Below are 16,208 nucleotides of genomic sequence, written 5' to 3'. Positions count from 1 at the left end.
CCTCACCAATTTTGATGCTATTGGACAGATATTAGTAAGCCCAAGGTGCAGATTTTTTTATGAATCGAACCGGCATTTATTAAACATCCATAATCAACAAATATTGTGTAGCCTGGAAAGTCTAAATGCTGAGTGAAAAGGGTCTTATTAATGAGAAACAAAGCTGGCGCACTGTCCCCTTCAGACCCCCCTATGAAAAAAAATTTCATAGGGGCTGTGATATAGTAGAGTGTAAGATGCTGGTTAAGAGGGGCGGATGGAATTAATTTAAACTAAAATGCTACCATAACATATGCGATTTTGCTGTCATTCAAATAATAACAAATTCATGAATAAGCTTAAGATAAATTAATCAATGACCACGCAATTTGAGAGGGGCAATGACAGTTCTTCAAAAAACAAATCCCTGGGTTTGGATTTCAGAAATTCACATGGGAAGATTGTACGTTTTCTACGAACCAGAATATAGTTTTTAGGCATGAAGCCTCCAGCAACTCGGCATTAACTAATCACAATAAAATTAAAATTGCAAAACACTGAAAGGCAATATTTAAATGCCTAAAACAACCACTGTTCGTTAATGAGAATGAGAGTCGAACCTGACAGCCAGGGAAAATACTTAGTAGTATATGAGAAATGTCTATCTGCTAGGATTTCTAACAAAAATGTAAACATAATACTCACTAAAATCATAGACAACCTGCCGCCTTGCCCGGTTCTCGGCACTTTTTTCACATTTGTTTGCACCACTTTTCACACAGGACTGGACGCGATCTCTAACCAATCACAACGGTCTTCTTGAATTTCTTGCACAGTACCATCTACAGGTAAAAGAATAAAGCACAAATGTAAACAACTTGCGTTTGCCGTTGCTCATTTGTAAGTTTCGTGACCAAAGTCGAAATAGTTTTTAAAAAGTTGAAACCGCTGACAAAGGAGCGTTGTCGAAACATATCTTTCAAAATATTCGTTCCAATTTTCGAGTGGTAAGTTTGAACTCTTAGATTTCCGAGAATTTAGTGAATTTGTGTCGTGTTTTCGTCTCATGTACCGCGGGAGTACTACTAGAGGGGTTACTATTTTTTGAAAGATCGCCTTGTAGTGGAATCTGAAATTAACAATGCTGTGTTACACCAATACTTATTAATATTTCATCCACCTTTCTTTTTAATACCTATTGCTACCTAGAGAAGTAGCACCCTGGCTAAACGTTCATTGAGTAATGAAATAAGAGGATAATTATGCATGAAAAAAGTCTTTCATTTAGTTTTCTGTTCTTAATTAAGTTCGAAGGGATCACTAATCACGCTAACACTCGATTTCGACATTTGTTGACAAGTTGAGGGCTCGCACGTGTGTGCCGGTTGCGAGAAGTACTGGAGAAATTAATGGACAATCTGTGCTGCATTGGAAAATATTTATTGGCTATTAATTTCACTTTGCACTTCATAATTTATACAACAACATCAGACACGCGAGACAATATTCCCTCTTATCCATTCCTAAACGAGTGGCTCTATTAATTTTTTCAGACACACTAACGACATCTTTGATCGACGAAATACATTCGGAAGTGCGGGAATTCAAATAATGGGATGAGCTGCAACATGCTTCGAATCATATCGACGTCAATGGCCCTCCGGGGTAGGAATTTCGTGCACCCTTTCTGTTATCCAGTACGTGAGTAGAGTATTTCTTTTCATCAGTAGAAAATAATATGTCTATCCGAAAAAGTTAATTTAAAGGTCGCATATATTTGCAGAAAAAAATTGGATCGCGCTTTCTTATTGGAAGCAATGGCAAATACTGGGAAAGGAATTTTTCCGCAGATGCTACGGATGAAGCTGTATCCGATGAAAAACCCGTTAAGGGGAAAGGGAAGTCCAAGACACCTACTATAAGGAGGAAGTTTGTGTCAACTGTCGTAGAACCTGCGCTGGAGGTGGAAAGAACAGGGGTTTGTACAAATAGTAATTTATGATAATAGATAGGGGTTAACTCGAGCCTATCAATATCTCCGCCGATAAATGTCCATTTTCTATCTGGGATGAGTTCACCAGAAGGTGTAATGGTTGAAACTTTTAACTTTTTTACTGAAGACATGATTTTTAAAAGTACTCGAGCAGTTTTCCCATGGTAATGGTGATGTAAACTTTTCTTATTATTAATACTGTGTTTATTTTTATGAATTAACTTAAACAAATGTTTTTTATTTTGAAAAATGTTGACTTCATCTATATTGTACTGGCAGCCAACTCAAGAGGTGGTCCAGAGGTTGTATTAAGGGAGAGGGCTTCATACAATATTTTTCCCTTTCCTCTGAACCCTCAAATGTAGAAATGCATAATTGTCTCTTATAAATTAGTAATTTAAATCATTGTTTACCATGAATATTTTACATATATGAATTTCATGCCTTAGTTTTTTTATATTCTTGTATGGCGAACATTATTCAGCATAGAAGGATTAATTTATTCAAGGCTTTCAGTTTTCTTTGTGAATAACACTGTTGGTTTTTTCATCATTAATATGCATTCCCATAAAGTAAAGACCTGATATCTTCAATTACAAGAGCAAACGATTTTTCCTCTCCGTGATATTTTCCTCTTTTTCCCTTCTAGGCGACTCCTTAAAGGTTTATCAGGCTTTGCACTGGGTGAGTGGCAGGGACAAGGCGGGATGCAGGATTTATCTATGGGGTTGGGGAGGGATACATGGTCCTGACAGGCAAACGGTCTTCTCACAGTGGCATTGCCAGGGGAGGTCCGGGGGGTCCGGATCCCCCTTTCCCACCCCAAATATAAAAACAAAATTATTTTCCTTCATAAAAGAAAACAAAATGATGAAAAATCACGAATTCCTAAATTATTTCTTTAACAAATGAAGTTTTTTTTTTATATGATAAGTTTTCAAATTAATTAAAAACCCTCTACTAAGTACCCTGTTTTTCTTTATTTGCCCCCCACCCCCAACAAAATTCCTGGCTACACCACTGTCTTCTCACATTTGAGATTAAAAACAACACACAGCAATTAATGTACGAAATATTCTCTTTATTTAAATAATATAAAGCTGCAATTTTAATATGAAATGAAGTGATGGAGTGCGAAAAATCCATAGAGAAAAAATCATTCGCCTTGACCGGGATTCGAACCCGGATTCCTCGATTTCCTCCCGTAAAAGTTATCACCGTGGCTAGTCCCGGTATACTTAAATTTGAAGTGATGGAGGCTCTGTCACTCACAAAACAAAAGTAGTGATAATTGTATTAAAAATCTTGTCTATTTTGTAAGCATCTGGGGGGGCACATCCCCCCTCTAAATCTGCCTATGGGCAGGGGTATATTTAGGTTGCTGTTTTGGGGAAAGGGGCAGTCTCTTACTTTCTGCAGTGCCTAGGTGATGTGCGGTATTACTCAGCGATGATACCCCAGTATTAATAATGCATAGAATTGTGGCTTCTAGATATCCATCACATATTTTTCAACATTGTTTATTAATCTGGTGAAATAAAAACTTTCACTGAAGAGCCTCCTTACAGAGTACCACTATCTGTTGTTCCCGTTTATTCACCCCTATTGAGCAATTTCATTTGTGCCTATGTTTCTGGAAGCAACTTGATCCTGTCACCTAGATTTTTAGTCTGTATCAGTTTTAACACTGATATAAACTAGCATAGGCGGAGTTTTAGAGGGGTGGCAGGGGGAGCGTGGTTCCCCATCTTACAAGTAGTATTTAAAAAAAAAAGAAGTTGAAACCTGTACATTCAAGTACAATGAAAACAGGTACATAAAAAGGTTAGAATGATCGCAGGCTTTCCCTGTGTATAGAATTGTGAAAAGTTACTTGCGATTTCCACCGGGTCAGGTTCTCCAACTCCATTTCGGCCGACGTTTCGATGAACGAGTTGTCCATCGTCATCAGGGCATGACAATGGACAACTATGTGGTGATAGCATGCCCTGATGACGATGGACAACTCGTTCATCGAAGCTCGTTGGCCGAAATGGAGTTGGAGAACCTGACCCGGTGGAAATCCCGGGTAACTTTTCACAATAAAAAGTTTAATTAAATTTTAGTCTTAGATAGATAGCATTTAAAATGCTGTTTTCAGAGGCTAATTTATACAAATTTACAGAGACCCCTATAATGAGAGTGGCTATGGAATACCCCCGTTTCATTGGGGAGGTACATATAACTTTTAAACCTCCGGCAAGATTGCTGCCCCCCCAAGATAAAACTCTGAACTTCGACCATGTGAACTTGCCTTTATAGATGCCCAATAATTTGTCTCTGGTCACATCTGATAGGCTGATTGCTACTTGGTATGTAAGCTGTTGAGTTAGTGTATGAATTTTTATTACCTGTTTAATATAATTCAATACAGTTCTCGATGTACTGTTTTGTTAGAATCTGGATAGACTTATGTTTTTTTCAGTTTTACCCTAAATTTAAATCTTAACATGAGCTGTGTACAAGGGTTCAAACTGAGGTGATTTGTGCCATATGTGATTTGTTTCATTCTTAATGAAACACTGACTTGCAATTTTCCACAAAAATAAAATTTAATTCAACTCGAGTTTCGATGTTACTACATCATTTTCAAGGTACAACTGAGAGAGGAGAAATGGGATGGAAGGTCCTCAAGGAGGTGGCTGGAATGGTTAGAAGTGCAAGGGGTGGGGGGGGGGAGGGGAGAGTGGAAAAACCAGAGGAGGTAAAAAGGTTGGAAATGGAAGGGTTTTTTCCAGGGTTAACAAACTTTGAACATAGAAAAGTTTGTATGTTAGTAAAAGTTTTCTATGTTCAAAGTTTGTTAACCCTGGAAAAAACCCTTCAATTTCCAACCTTTTTACCTCCTCTGGTTTTTCCACTTTCCCCTCCCCCCCCTCCCCCCCACGCCTTGCACTTCTAACCATTCCAGCCACCTCCTTGAGCACTTTCCACCCCATTTCTCCTCTCTCAGTTGTACCTTGAAAATGATGTAGTAACATCGAAACTCGAGTCGAATTAAATTTTATTTTTGTGGAAAATTGCAAGTCAGTGTTTCATTATGATTCAATTCCACTCCATCTCGCTTGATTCTTCGAATTTTATATGTTTCATTCTTATTTCACATGTTGTTTATTTTACAATAAATAAACTGGCTTAATACATTGATTGCTTTCCTTCTTACTTCCACCACCCTTTTAGTTGTTGGGTCAAATAGACTCAAATTTGTGGGAGTCGTTCCATCTCAATGGTTTTCTTGGCAAAGATGTCCTAGTTGATAGCAAAAAGTATTCTGTCATCCCTCATAATGGCACTAATTGCCACTACCAACTACATCCATCAGCCTATAACACTCCTCGGAAAAGGGTAGCGAATTGGTTCTTGAGATAATATTTATTCAATGGACTAATTTCCTTTTACAAATCATTGCGATAGACATAGTCACACTAGCAAAAAATTGTACACTGTGATGCAAAATTTTTTAAAATGCATTTTGTAATAAAATAAATATATCTATCGATTTACCAAGTCTGTTGAAATTCGTCATTATTCTAAAAATTCTTAGGTGGTACATATAATTCATTCTTACATGTGGAATATGAAAAAGGTAGTCAGATCTGGAGTGAACTGATGTAACCTTTTGGTCACTATTTAAAGATAATAGACAAGAATACTTAATGTGATTATATAGCAATTGCGCTAAGAATATTAATCCTATTTTATTCCTACGTGCAGATAGATGGGAGGATGGGATAAATGTTATCATAAATGAAACCTATCACCAAGTAAATGCGATGGTGGTTGGCATAACATGGTGGAACTCCTTCATGATGCACAAAGGTTAAGAAAAAGACTTCGCTGTTTAACAAAATGACAGCTTTATTAAACAGCAACAGTGTTTTATTTTGTGGAACAGCGAAGTCTTTTTCTTAACCTTTGTGCAACTATTACCAAGTACAAAGCCTGTAAAACATTTATCGATATCATTTATCAAGAAACTATAAAATCTTTAATAATTCCTTAAAGGTTCCCCTGGCTACTACATTGAAAAAAAATTTTTACTCCATAACAGAGACCATTTTATGGGTTATGTAATATCTATTCCTCAGAATACATTTGTAATGTATTATCATTAACTGATTTTTCATTTCAGGATATTAATAGTGTTGTTGGAATCCACATTGGAACAAAATCTTTGTACTGGGTCAAGGTTGATCGTCACAGAAATGTCATTGAATGGAGCAATGCTGATCTTTTTCCTACTGTGGATGCTGGTCGGAAGATGACACTTCCCAAACTATTTGCATTGGTTTGTGACTTCTCTTTATGCTCTCAAAGAACTAGTTTTTTCCCCTCTATTAGCCTTAGATATTTTTCCCTTGTGTTTTTCATGGGTTAATTGTCATATTCATTCTGGCATGGATTACAAGTGGGTTTCAATGAATTTCTCCATGAACTTTTTTATGAAGAGTTAAAAAATGACCCTATATGAACCAAAAGTGACTTATCTGGTTATATTCCGGAATATTTTATACATTCTTGATGCAATATTGTTTATAGACAGCAGCCCATCCATGGGCTATGTTGTTTTTAGATTCTTATAAAATATTTTAAGAAGATTCCATCACAACAGAATAACTGAAAACAAATACTTTTCACATATTTTTCCAAAAAAAGTTAGGCTTATATCAGTGGTGGATCCAGGCTAGGGACAAGGGTAGGGTTATGTGGGGATCTGGGGGATAACCTCCCATCTGTAGTGGGGGGTGACGAGGTTACGAAAATTTTGAGGCTTGTAACAACTCCTGAAGGTTCCTCATTACTAATTCTCCAAAGAATTAAAGTTTTTAGAACAAACTTTTATGTTCCATTTTAGTCATTTTCTATCTCTCTACCCCTGAATATATTCGACAAATGAATAAAATTACCATTTTATACAGTGTAAATTGGACACCCTTGGGGGCTATAGTCCCGCATAGCCCTCTCTGGATCAACCACTGGCTTGTAAGTATTAGATAAATCCATTGGCGTTAAAAAATAAAAGTAAGTATACTCAGAATCTGGACTGTTTAATATTTATATTTTTTGAATTATAATTTTTCAAGCTTTACAACCCAATTGTAGGGCCATTATGTGTAACTAAGGTGATTTGACTATAATTACGGCCAGTGGCGGCTGGTGGTAATTTATCTTGGGTGTGCATTAGAGCAGATATAGGATGATTTAATTATATTATGTTAATGCTAATCCGTGAGCATCATATTTCGTCGTAATAGAATACATCGCAAGCAAAACATATAACTGGCATATTCTAACCTTAAAATTGCATGAACAGAAATAATATTAGCATGAATGAAAATAATTATTCTAAACACACCTTTACAAGTGACGGTAGGCGAAATTCATTCTCCTTTCCTTACACCCTATGAGGAAGTAGTGTAGAAAACGGCCATACAGATGACTCTGTAGACGGACTAGGATCCTGGGCGTAGGTAGTGTACGTGGCGGCTACACCCGCTACATCACTACACTACCTGCGAGTCACTCACCAAAAACATGCGCCTGCGCACTCGCATCGTTTTGAGTCTGCTCCCATCACCCATTTGAACTGCATATACCCCCCCGCATACTTCGTCCCGCCAGAGCACCCTCAAGCGATCGCATAGACCGAAAATGCGCCCGGTCAATACCTTTGGCCCGGCGCGATGCCACTGGATCGCACACTTGTAGAGCGGTGAATTCGAAAAGGAGATAGCTGTAGCGTTCATGTTTCTAGCATATGCAGACAGGATTTTTATCCTTCTCGTTGCAAAGGAATAGTTTTCTTTTATAATTCATTCATCTTTGGGTGTGCACTTGCTAACATGCGTATACGCACGCGCCGCCACTGATTACGGCACACATTTATTAATAAAGCATAAAATAGTGGTGATATATTTGGCTGTAATTCTCGAGCTAACGATGACTTTGTATCAGTTTTTTGTCTCTACTACTATTATATTGTGGTTGTAAATAACCAATTTCTCCTGTGCTAAGACCAGCATTGTCTTAGGAGCAGGGCTAGATTTTCCTAAAGACTGATTAAGCTTCAGCTTAAAGCCTCAAGATCAATAGAAGCCTACGTTCAAATTGTTAGCAAAAAAGGCAAATTAAAATTGCACTATCATAAAAACAGTGAAAATTATTATTTCTTTTATGAAATTTAGAAACCATCACAAAATGTCTCATTTAGCATATTGATATATATCATATTAATGATGTATTTTATTATCTGTCATGCAATTTACAAACTTAAAAATGGGAGCTGCAAGGGCTTCTTTTCATCTAAATCCAACCGTGCTTAGGAGAGACTGATTAGTTAGAATAAAAAATTCTGATTTTCAGGTAGGATTTCGAGAAAGTTCAATGGAATAGTAATCCCAGTTTTTAAATAGCATTACATGTAATTTTCACGCATGTGATATTTTCCTCATTAGTAAGGGGAAACTTCTTAAAGTAGTCATTGGATTTAACCCCTTTCCTGCTGGCGCCTACATTTGGAAAATGTTTTCCTTGCTATGAGTAGCATGAGAATATTTTAAACCTCTCTGTACGGAGCTCTTTTTTGGGTAGAGTTACCCAGGAATTTCATCCCTCAGTTTGTGACTCAGCTCAACGGGGTGCACGTCCCTTGCCCTTTCCACTGGTCTAAACCCTCTAACCCTATCATTACACGAATCCACAGTCTTACTTATTGCATTACCAGTGTTTTTTTCAACCAAAAATTGTATTGAATTTTCAATAATATACTCTTCTAAAAGAATTACTAACATGTTTTAAGCATGGTAGATTTTTTAACAGATTTCTAGGATTAATAACAACAAAGTTATTACATAAAAGGTAATAAGGCTATAAGTCTGGAAGTCAGCTATTTTTAACACTAAAATTTCATTTAAAAATTGATTACGCACTGAACAAAATGAAGAATTCATTTCAGCATGTTAAAAAATTGTAGTATGCAACAAAATGTGTCATTGAAAAACCTGTTGACAATATAACCACCTAGCAGCGGATTCCTGCGGCGAGGATGATCATAAATGAGTGAGAGGTTCGGGCTATATTGGATGGGGAGTGGCCCTAAGGACTCGCTAAGCTGCGTCCCTGGCCAGGCCTGAATGCATCAGACAATTGCTACATCAGCGGTCACTTCCCTTCCCTCGCATCGGCCAGAGCCAACGTCTACTAGTTTGCATTGAAAAATTTGCGACAGCTATACCCGACATCAGGTGTTATGCATTTGAAAATTCCCGTCGGCTCCACCCGACGTCCGGCACGAAAGGGTTAATGTAAACAGAATTTTTCCTTCTGAATAATTGTTTCTATATTTAAATGATGGTTTCTTCTTGAGTGGCAGTCCTCAGATTGTCCTTTGATATTGAAACCAGGGGCATTGGGTTCTTGCGTGGTCGGGAATCAGCAGGGGCCCCGAGCTTACTGGGCCCCCACATTGCTCGCATCTATTTTGAAGCGTACTTGAAAGGCATAATAAAGAAGTACTCATATTGGTTGAAGTAAAGTTTTTTTGCAATTATAAAATTCTTAAGTTTTCATTGGCTCCTTTATTTACAACATTCTCAGTGTAAAAATATTATATAAAAAATTGATAAAGTTGTCAGAAGATACAAGAGAAGGTGACGCTTTTTTGAAAGGGTTATTTTAGAGGTTTTTAGATTTCAGTGCAGTTTCAAGGAACAAGTACACTAAATAGGTAATAGAACCATTATACATCAATATCTTTTATAAGCTGTGAAATTCTCACTTTTCATAGTATTTTTTTCTTATGAAAATGCTATTTTTTCATTAACTTTTGTATAGCTTTTAATGGCCAGAATAGAGTCAAAACCCATTTCTGGGCATGCAATTTTGCAAAATTTTAGGCATAAGACATCTGGATCCCCCGGGTTAGGTGAGCCGTGACTGCCGTGAGAGTCCCCAAGCAACCCAGACCCCAGAAAGGGATCAAAATCACTAATACATATTAAATATGGACCCCATTTTGTGCCATTGGTTCTATATGTTGGATGGAATCTATAATAATGTAGTGTTATGATCTTGGAGTATAGGTCATGATTTAAATTAAATACACATTTGGCCAACGTTTCTGAGATTTATTCTCCTTCGTCAGGGCTCTTAATTATAATGAATGTTTACAAAGAAAATAAAGAAAATAAATTAATTAAGTGGTTACAAAAATTTTGAATACAATTGTGCAGTACAAATTCATTGGTAAATTAAAAATTAAATCTATAATTATTTTTCTATTTACAGATGGATGGAATGGCAGAGAACATACCATTTTCAGATGTATTTGTGTTGGAGACCCCACACCAAAGAGTACTGTCATCAGTATCGTCACCAGCAGTCATTGCCAATGCTATTTTTCGCTCACAAATTCTCGCTATTTTATTAACTATCCTAAATCTCAGGCTGGAAAATGAAGATGCAACAGAAGAATACTATCACAAGGTAAGATATATTATTTGTGGAGCTAAAATTATTGTGAACAATTGTCGCCATCAAATCGAGTATATTAAAAAGAAATAATAAATCTGTGATAATATTTTAAAGAGATTTAAAAATTAAGGAGCACATTATTTTTCCTTTTTACTATCTGTAACCTATTTTTTATGCTACTCGCGGTGAATAATCAACGGCCTTAAATCATTCTGAGATTAATTGAGGGCATTATTAGCTCAAACTGAACAGTCCTCTGCTTCTCAGCCACTCAATTGGTTTTGTGCATGTGTGATGATCTGGAAATGGAAGAATTCCATTTCCCAAAATATGCATGAATGTGCTGTTGTGTGATGCCTCAGAATAGCAGCTATGTCAAACTATGCCTCGATGCCCACACTATGACACTGCACCTTTCACTTTCGAGAACAACTAAGAGGGCATTCATTAATTACGTGAGTCATTTAGGGGGGCAGGGGTTCAAGTCATTTCTCACTCAATCTCAAGTCAGGGAGGGAATCCCTGTTAGGTATCTTATAATTTTTTCCCCAAGAAATAGAGTGAAATGGTTCTATATCTTAGTAATCTTACATACTAGTCTTAACTAATCTTAACCCTTTTGCGCCGAATGCCGCACCTGTGCGGCAAGGATTTTCTTCCATAAACAACGAATGCCATACCTGTGCGGCGTGAATTTTCCTACCCTAATCAACGAATGCCGTGCCTGTGCGGCACAGGTCGGAAAAAGTGACCGTGGCAGACACAATAGACCCACGGATGCGGTCGCCCATCGTGATCCGCCTTAGGGCGAGCCCAGTCCCTTCTTCGGCCTCTCAGGTCAACCCTTTCCTATCCTCTCCATGCGGTCAACTACTGTTATTTGCAGTGTGTTTTCCAAAAATATATTTGTTGCTTACTTATGAAATCCAATGCTATAAATGAATTCATCTTTTTTTGCTGACCACATGGAAATTTCAAACAAAATTCTAACGTTAATATCAACGGAGTTATAGAATAACTAGTACATATACTAAATCCGTCCAGATCAACGTCAGAACTTTGTTTAAAATTTCTGCACGCTCAGAAAAAAACACAAAATTCACATTTTGAATGTAAAAAAATCGATGTGAACAACAAATATTTGCATGTATTTTGCATTAATATTTTAGCCAGTTGACCGCGGACTTGTGCTAGGAAAGGGCTTTTAATCCTTCTAGGGTTTGGGACAGAGGCCGAGGAAAGGGATCGGCGCCCCACTGAGTTGGGTCCAAAAATCGTTAGGTAGGGAACAGCACTGCCTTCAGGCGACGCGAAAAAGCTTCGTACAGGGGAGTAAAGAAAACTTTCAAGAGACTCGTATTGATGAAGAATTTCCCTCAACGAAGGTCCGGCGCGAAAGGGCCCTTTTAGTGCGGTGGGCCAATATATCGGCTATTGCCACTCGGGCGAAAAGTGTGGCAAGCTGATGTATCGGCTCTTACGTAGTACATTATTTAATTTGCTATAACTTATTGCATTGATATATTTTATTTCAGTAAATGTAAAAATATTTTGTCAGTATTAACCAGTTTAACCTCCATAATAAAAAAAACGCTTATGGATATATGTAATAAAATAGCTTTGTATTGTTTTTTTTCCTAGTTGCTACATTTTATGAAAATGCATTTCTCACCAACACCCCAGGAAGAAGGATAGCACTAAGAGGATTAAATAAAAATGCAGATTTTTTTTTAAAATTCAACCCAGTTAAGATCATAGATCAACCTATTTCCACTGAAAATATGCGTTTTGAACAGTATCATGTGAGATTAGGTGTTCAAGCCAAATCTCACGATATCTCACTATGGGGGATTAGGTTTCCAAAAATGGCCAAAATACTCACAATTAATTGTCACCCCTTAACCTACTTCTTTGTCAAAAATGTCCCATTTTCACCTTTCCTGTATATTGGCACTGTAGAGACACTATAGCACTTGTCATTCGTTACTGGTCAGTGGTCAAAAAGTCCCAGTGGTTTGCCATTCTCTCATTGGTCTGTCATAGACTACTGGTTACTCTATAGCCATTCATTGTTGCTGCAGTCACTATGTGATCAGTCATAGAGGAAGTCGAAGCGTGCGCCATTTGGCACGTGCCTCCGAAGAACCTCGCTATCCACCCATGCTATCACCAGCAGCTCTTCTCATTCCCGAGGCATTGGTAATATCTTAAATTTTGGCTATTTTATTTCTATTCCTAAACCACGGAATACTGCTCATATCGGCCATTTTATATCGAGGCATTCAACAAATTTAATAATTGCTGTAGGGCAAAAACCCACATAATATATGACCTGCTGCTTCAGTATGGCACATTACTGATTGTGAATTTAATTTCATCATGAAATTCATTGAAAACTTCTGAAATAGAAAGAAAAAGTTGCTTGTAGTAAAAAAAAACACTGTCATCCCAGCAATTTCAATTGGTGGGAATTGTAAATTTCAGGTTGACTTATTATCTGGTAATTGGCACAGAAAGTTCAACTTACGTAATTTGTATCACGTTTCTTTATGTTAAATTTCAAAATTTTCGTTCCTTATTCAAAGCTTCATTAATAGTCATCTTCCTCTCAACTTTTAACTGTCCTTAACTCAATAATAGTTCAGGAAGAAATATGCTGAAAAAAATCTTTGACTAGAGCAGGATATGAACGAGGACTTACCTGAAAAACCAGGAATTGGGAAACTTTTGGAGATGGCCAGCATCATTAAAATGCAAATAATAAACAGATGCCAGTTATACCAAAAATATCATGCTACCATTCGTAATTAACTTCCTTGATATAAATGAATGTTTTGCAAAGAATATCTTTAAGATTACAGTCCTTGAGGTATATTCTGTGATTGTTCCCTCACTCACAGTATAAGTTTATAGCATTATCTATATTTCCCTGAATAGTGGACATCTTGAGGGAAGAATATGCCCTTTGGAAGCTATTTAAATCAATATGCTTCAATGAAACTTTGCTCTTAAATGATTTTGGCGCAATGAAACTATCACTGATAGATCCGTGGAAAAAATTAATTTTCAAGCAAATCTCATGTTGTGGTAAAAGTGATCTGTTTATTTTCCCAAGGAGCCAGAAAATTTTCAAACAAAAGTTTCTATTCTGGTTCAATACAAAATTCTGGGCCCTTTCCTATGACATACTCAAATTAATTCTTGTCGTGACCATATAATTATATTGGCTTACGGATTAAAAATCTTCTTTGACACTTCGTTAAGTTTATTTTATTTTTCCATCCTATGCTACGGTCAATAGTATATAGTCCATAGTATAGGGGCATAGGCAGATCTAGGCAGTGGCGGATACAGAAAAAACTCAAGGGGGGGGCACAACATATCTTGAGTTGTCTTTACTTTTATCGTAATAAAAGATGATCAAGTCACAGGCAAAGTAAATGAAAATTTTATTTAAAGTGATTATAAACATGTAAAATACAATGCCATCTTATGATATAAAAAATTTACAATTGTGGTTTTGCAATGTTCGGCAATACGGGCGGACCCGCAAGGGGGGGGCGCGCGCCCCCCATCTGTATCCGCCACTGGATCTAGGGGGGGAGCACGAGGGCACGTGCCCCCCCCAGACCTTTAAAAATATGCAATATTTTTAATACAGTGCCATTATCATTGCGTTCGTTTTGTATTACAAGGTATCCTTGTGCCCCCCAGAACAAAATCATGGATCCACCCCTGCTATGGGGTATCTATTTTATGCAAAAGATTTTTTGTACAACAGAGCTGCATGGAATATGTAGTTTTGCTGATTTTTCGGTGGACAATGAATTATCTGTCACTCACAGTGCTTAATTTTGGCCAGAACATGAGCAATGGAGTTTCAGCGCCTCTCAGAGAAAATTGGGTTGTGTCGAAAAATTTCATATTAAAAAAAAATATACGGTAAAACATGAGTCCTCGTTGTAACTATTATTATAAGTATTAAACAATAGGAAGTTTTTTGGGGGCTAATATATGTAAAATTGTGTAGATTAAATGTGTTGGTACGCATTCCGGTACCTAAAATTTTAAACATTATAGACCGATCACACACATTTGCTGAAGTAGGTAATAGTAAGGTGAATGTATGTGCCTCGTCTGGGCATAGAAAATGAAATACTTAGCTAAAGCAAGTAAATACTTCAGGTTTCTGATAAACACTTTCTCCTCATTTATGCTAATTTCATTCTTTCTAGGTTTTTCTTCTGAAACAAAGAACTGTGAGCCGTTTCTTCAATCTCCTCGTCGGATCAGAACGTGTTTCTGCTTTGGCACTGGTGGACTTTATTTTGGGTATCAAAGCATCCCACAATGCAGCTGATTTGTCTGAAATAATGGATGAGAATAGTCAGGAGGGAAATCAATCAATGGATATGAGCAATTCAAGAAATCCCTTGATAAGTCCAGTTAATGCTTCAAGTTCTATCATAGAATCTTATCGCGCCTTAGAACCAGTGGAAAGAGAGTCTATGAGTCAAGCATTGTTGAGTGCTTTAGCATTTTATGATCTCGTTGTGTTCAAAAACCCTAAAGTTGTGGACCCATTATAATTGTAAGGAGTCTTTCCGTGATGTTTAATTATGAAACATTTCCTTACTGGTGGTTCATACTACTCTAGCCTTTCATTGAACAATCAGTATGTATTTTTACATTTTCTTTCTTGGTAGTTGTTAACTAAAGCCTACCAAGTCTATATCAATGAAAAGAAATTTTATTTTTAATGTTTGCTCCTGAAAAGAGTAGGTACTACATATTATTTTTTATTTGTGTTGACAAGTTAAGGCAGACTTATTGCAAATTTTCTTCATGAACCAAGATAAGGGATGAAATAAGCTATCTGAGCAGATTTCTAATGTAACATACCAATGTCTACGTGTTCCTTTGTGATTCTTCATGTTATCCATGTGTTTTTGTATTTTTTTATGTGGCTGTGAGGTCTAATCTGTAGCTAGTGTGACGCTAAACTTACAATTAGATGAGCTTATTTGAAAGTTTGTGGTTTCCACAGATTCATATGCAGTATATGTCTTGGAGTGTAAAAGGAGTGATTGTACGAATATAGTCACCTTTAATGATGTTTTTTGTATGTGCCTGTGTTTTTTTTTCTTTTTTGAGAATAATTAGATGGAAGCAATGATCATTGTGCTATTGTTTTAAATAGCATTCTTTTTACTTGATATGGTATCCATTAAAAATACATGATGGAGTTGCCAGCACATGTGAGCAAGGCTAGACATTTTTTATAAAATTATTGAATCAATAAAAATTTTAAAAAATTCATCATGCATTTTCTTATTTTACTCATACTTAAATTAGTACCTATTCAATTTGAGTGTTCCCTATAATTTGATATGATAATGAGATCTGTGTTTAGAGGGTCTATTCTTGTTAACAATCTGCAATACCATAAATACCTATGCACATAACACTGCACTTTGCTGATACATTGACATTTTACAAAAAGTCATGCGTCAAAAACAGAGTCAAGTCTGATATGCTATGAGAAAATGGCATCACCACAAAAGTTTTAGAATGACATTTAACGTGTTGTTGGGGATAACTTGCAAACTATAGGCAGTGGCATACTATTACTGAGTCAAAGTGAAAAATATTCCTACCCTGGACATATTTGCAAAAACACGGATGCATGGTAACTCTGGATTTACTTCTCTGAAAAGCACCTTTC

At 36.7% G+C, this 16,208-nt stretch overlaps 2 protein-coding genes across 7 annotated transcripts in view; one reads left to right on the top strand and one right to left on the bottom strand.

Annotated features, from left to right (window-relative positions):
• LOC124169768 (activating transcription factor 7-interacting protein 1-like) overlaps positions 1-772 on the bottom strand; it is a 95,496-nt gene extending 94,724 nt beyond the window's left edge. For both annotated transcript variants that reach the window (XM_046548489.1, XM_046548494.1), the window contains exon 1: positions 685-772. The gene's annotated coding sequence lies outside the window, so the exon portion shown is untranslated. The remainder of the gene's footprint in view (positions 1-684) is intronic.
• LOC124169770 overlaps positions 1-15,802 on the top strand; it is a 53,737-nt gene extending 37,935 nt beyond the window's left edge. For 2 of the 5 annotated variants that reach the window (XM_046548499.1, XM_046548498.1), the window contains 5 exons: positions 1,533-1,676; positions 1,763-1,957; positions 6,144-6,299; positions 10,298-10,495; positions 14,719-15,802. In XM_046548499.1, the coding sequence (XP_046404455.1) occupies positions 1,596-1,676; positions 1,763-1,957; positions 6,144-6,299; positions 10,298-10,495; positions 14,719-15,072 (984 nt within the window). In that variant the 5' untranslated portion in view covers positions 1,533-1,595 and the 3' untranslated portion in view covers positions 15,073-15,802. Of the gene's footprint in view, positions 1-860; positions 987-1,532; positions 1,677-1,762; positions 1,958-6,143; positions 6,300-10,297; positions 10,496-14,718 lie in introns of those variants that run through there. The other 3 variants (XM_046548501.1, XM_046548500.1, XM_046548495.1) reach the window with 2 other exon arrangements.
• Positions 15,803-16,208: the final 406 nt, after the last annotated feature.

This window comes from Ischnura elegans, chromosome 12 (genome assembly GCF_921293095.1).
Source record: "Ischnura elegans chromosome 12, ioIscEleg1.1, whole genome shotgun sequence".
Lineage (NCBI taxonomy): Eukaryota > Metazoa > Arthropoda > Insecta > Odonata > Coenagrionidae > Ischnura > Ischnura elegans.
The sequence above is the reverse complement of the archived record's forward strand: the minus strand, read 5'-3'. Positions and strand labels throughout refer to the sequence as shown.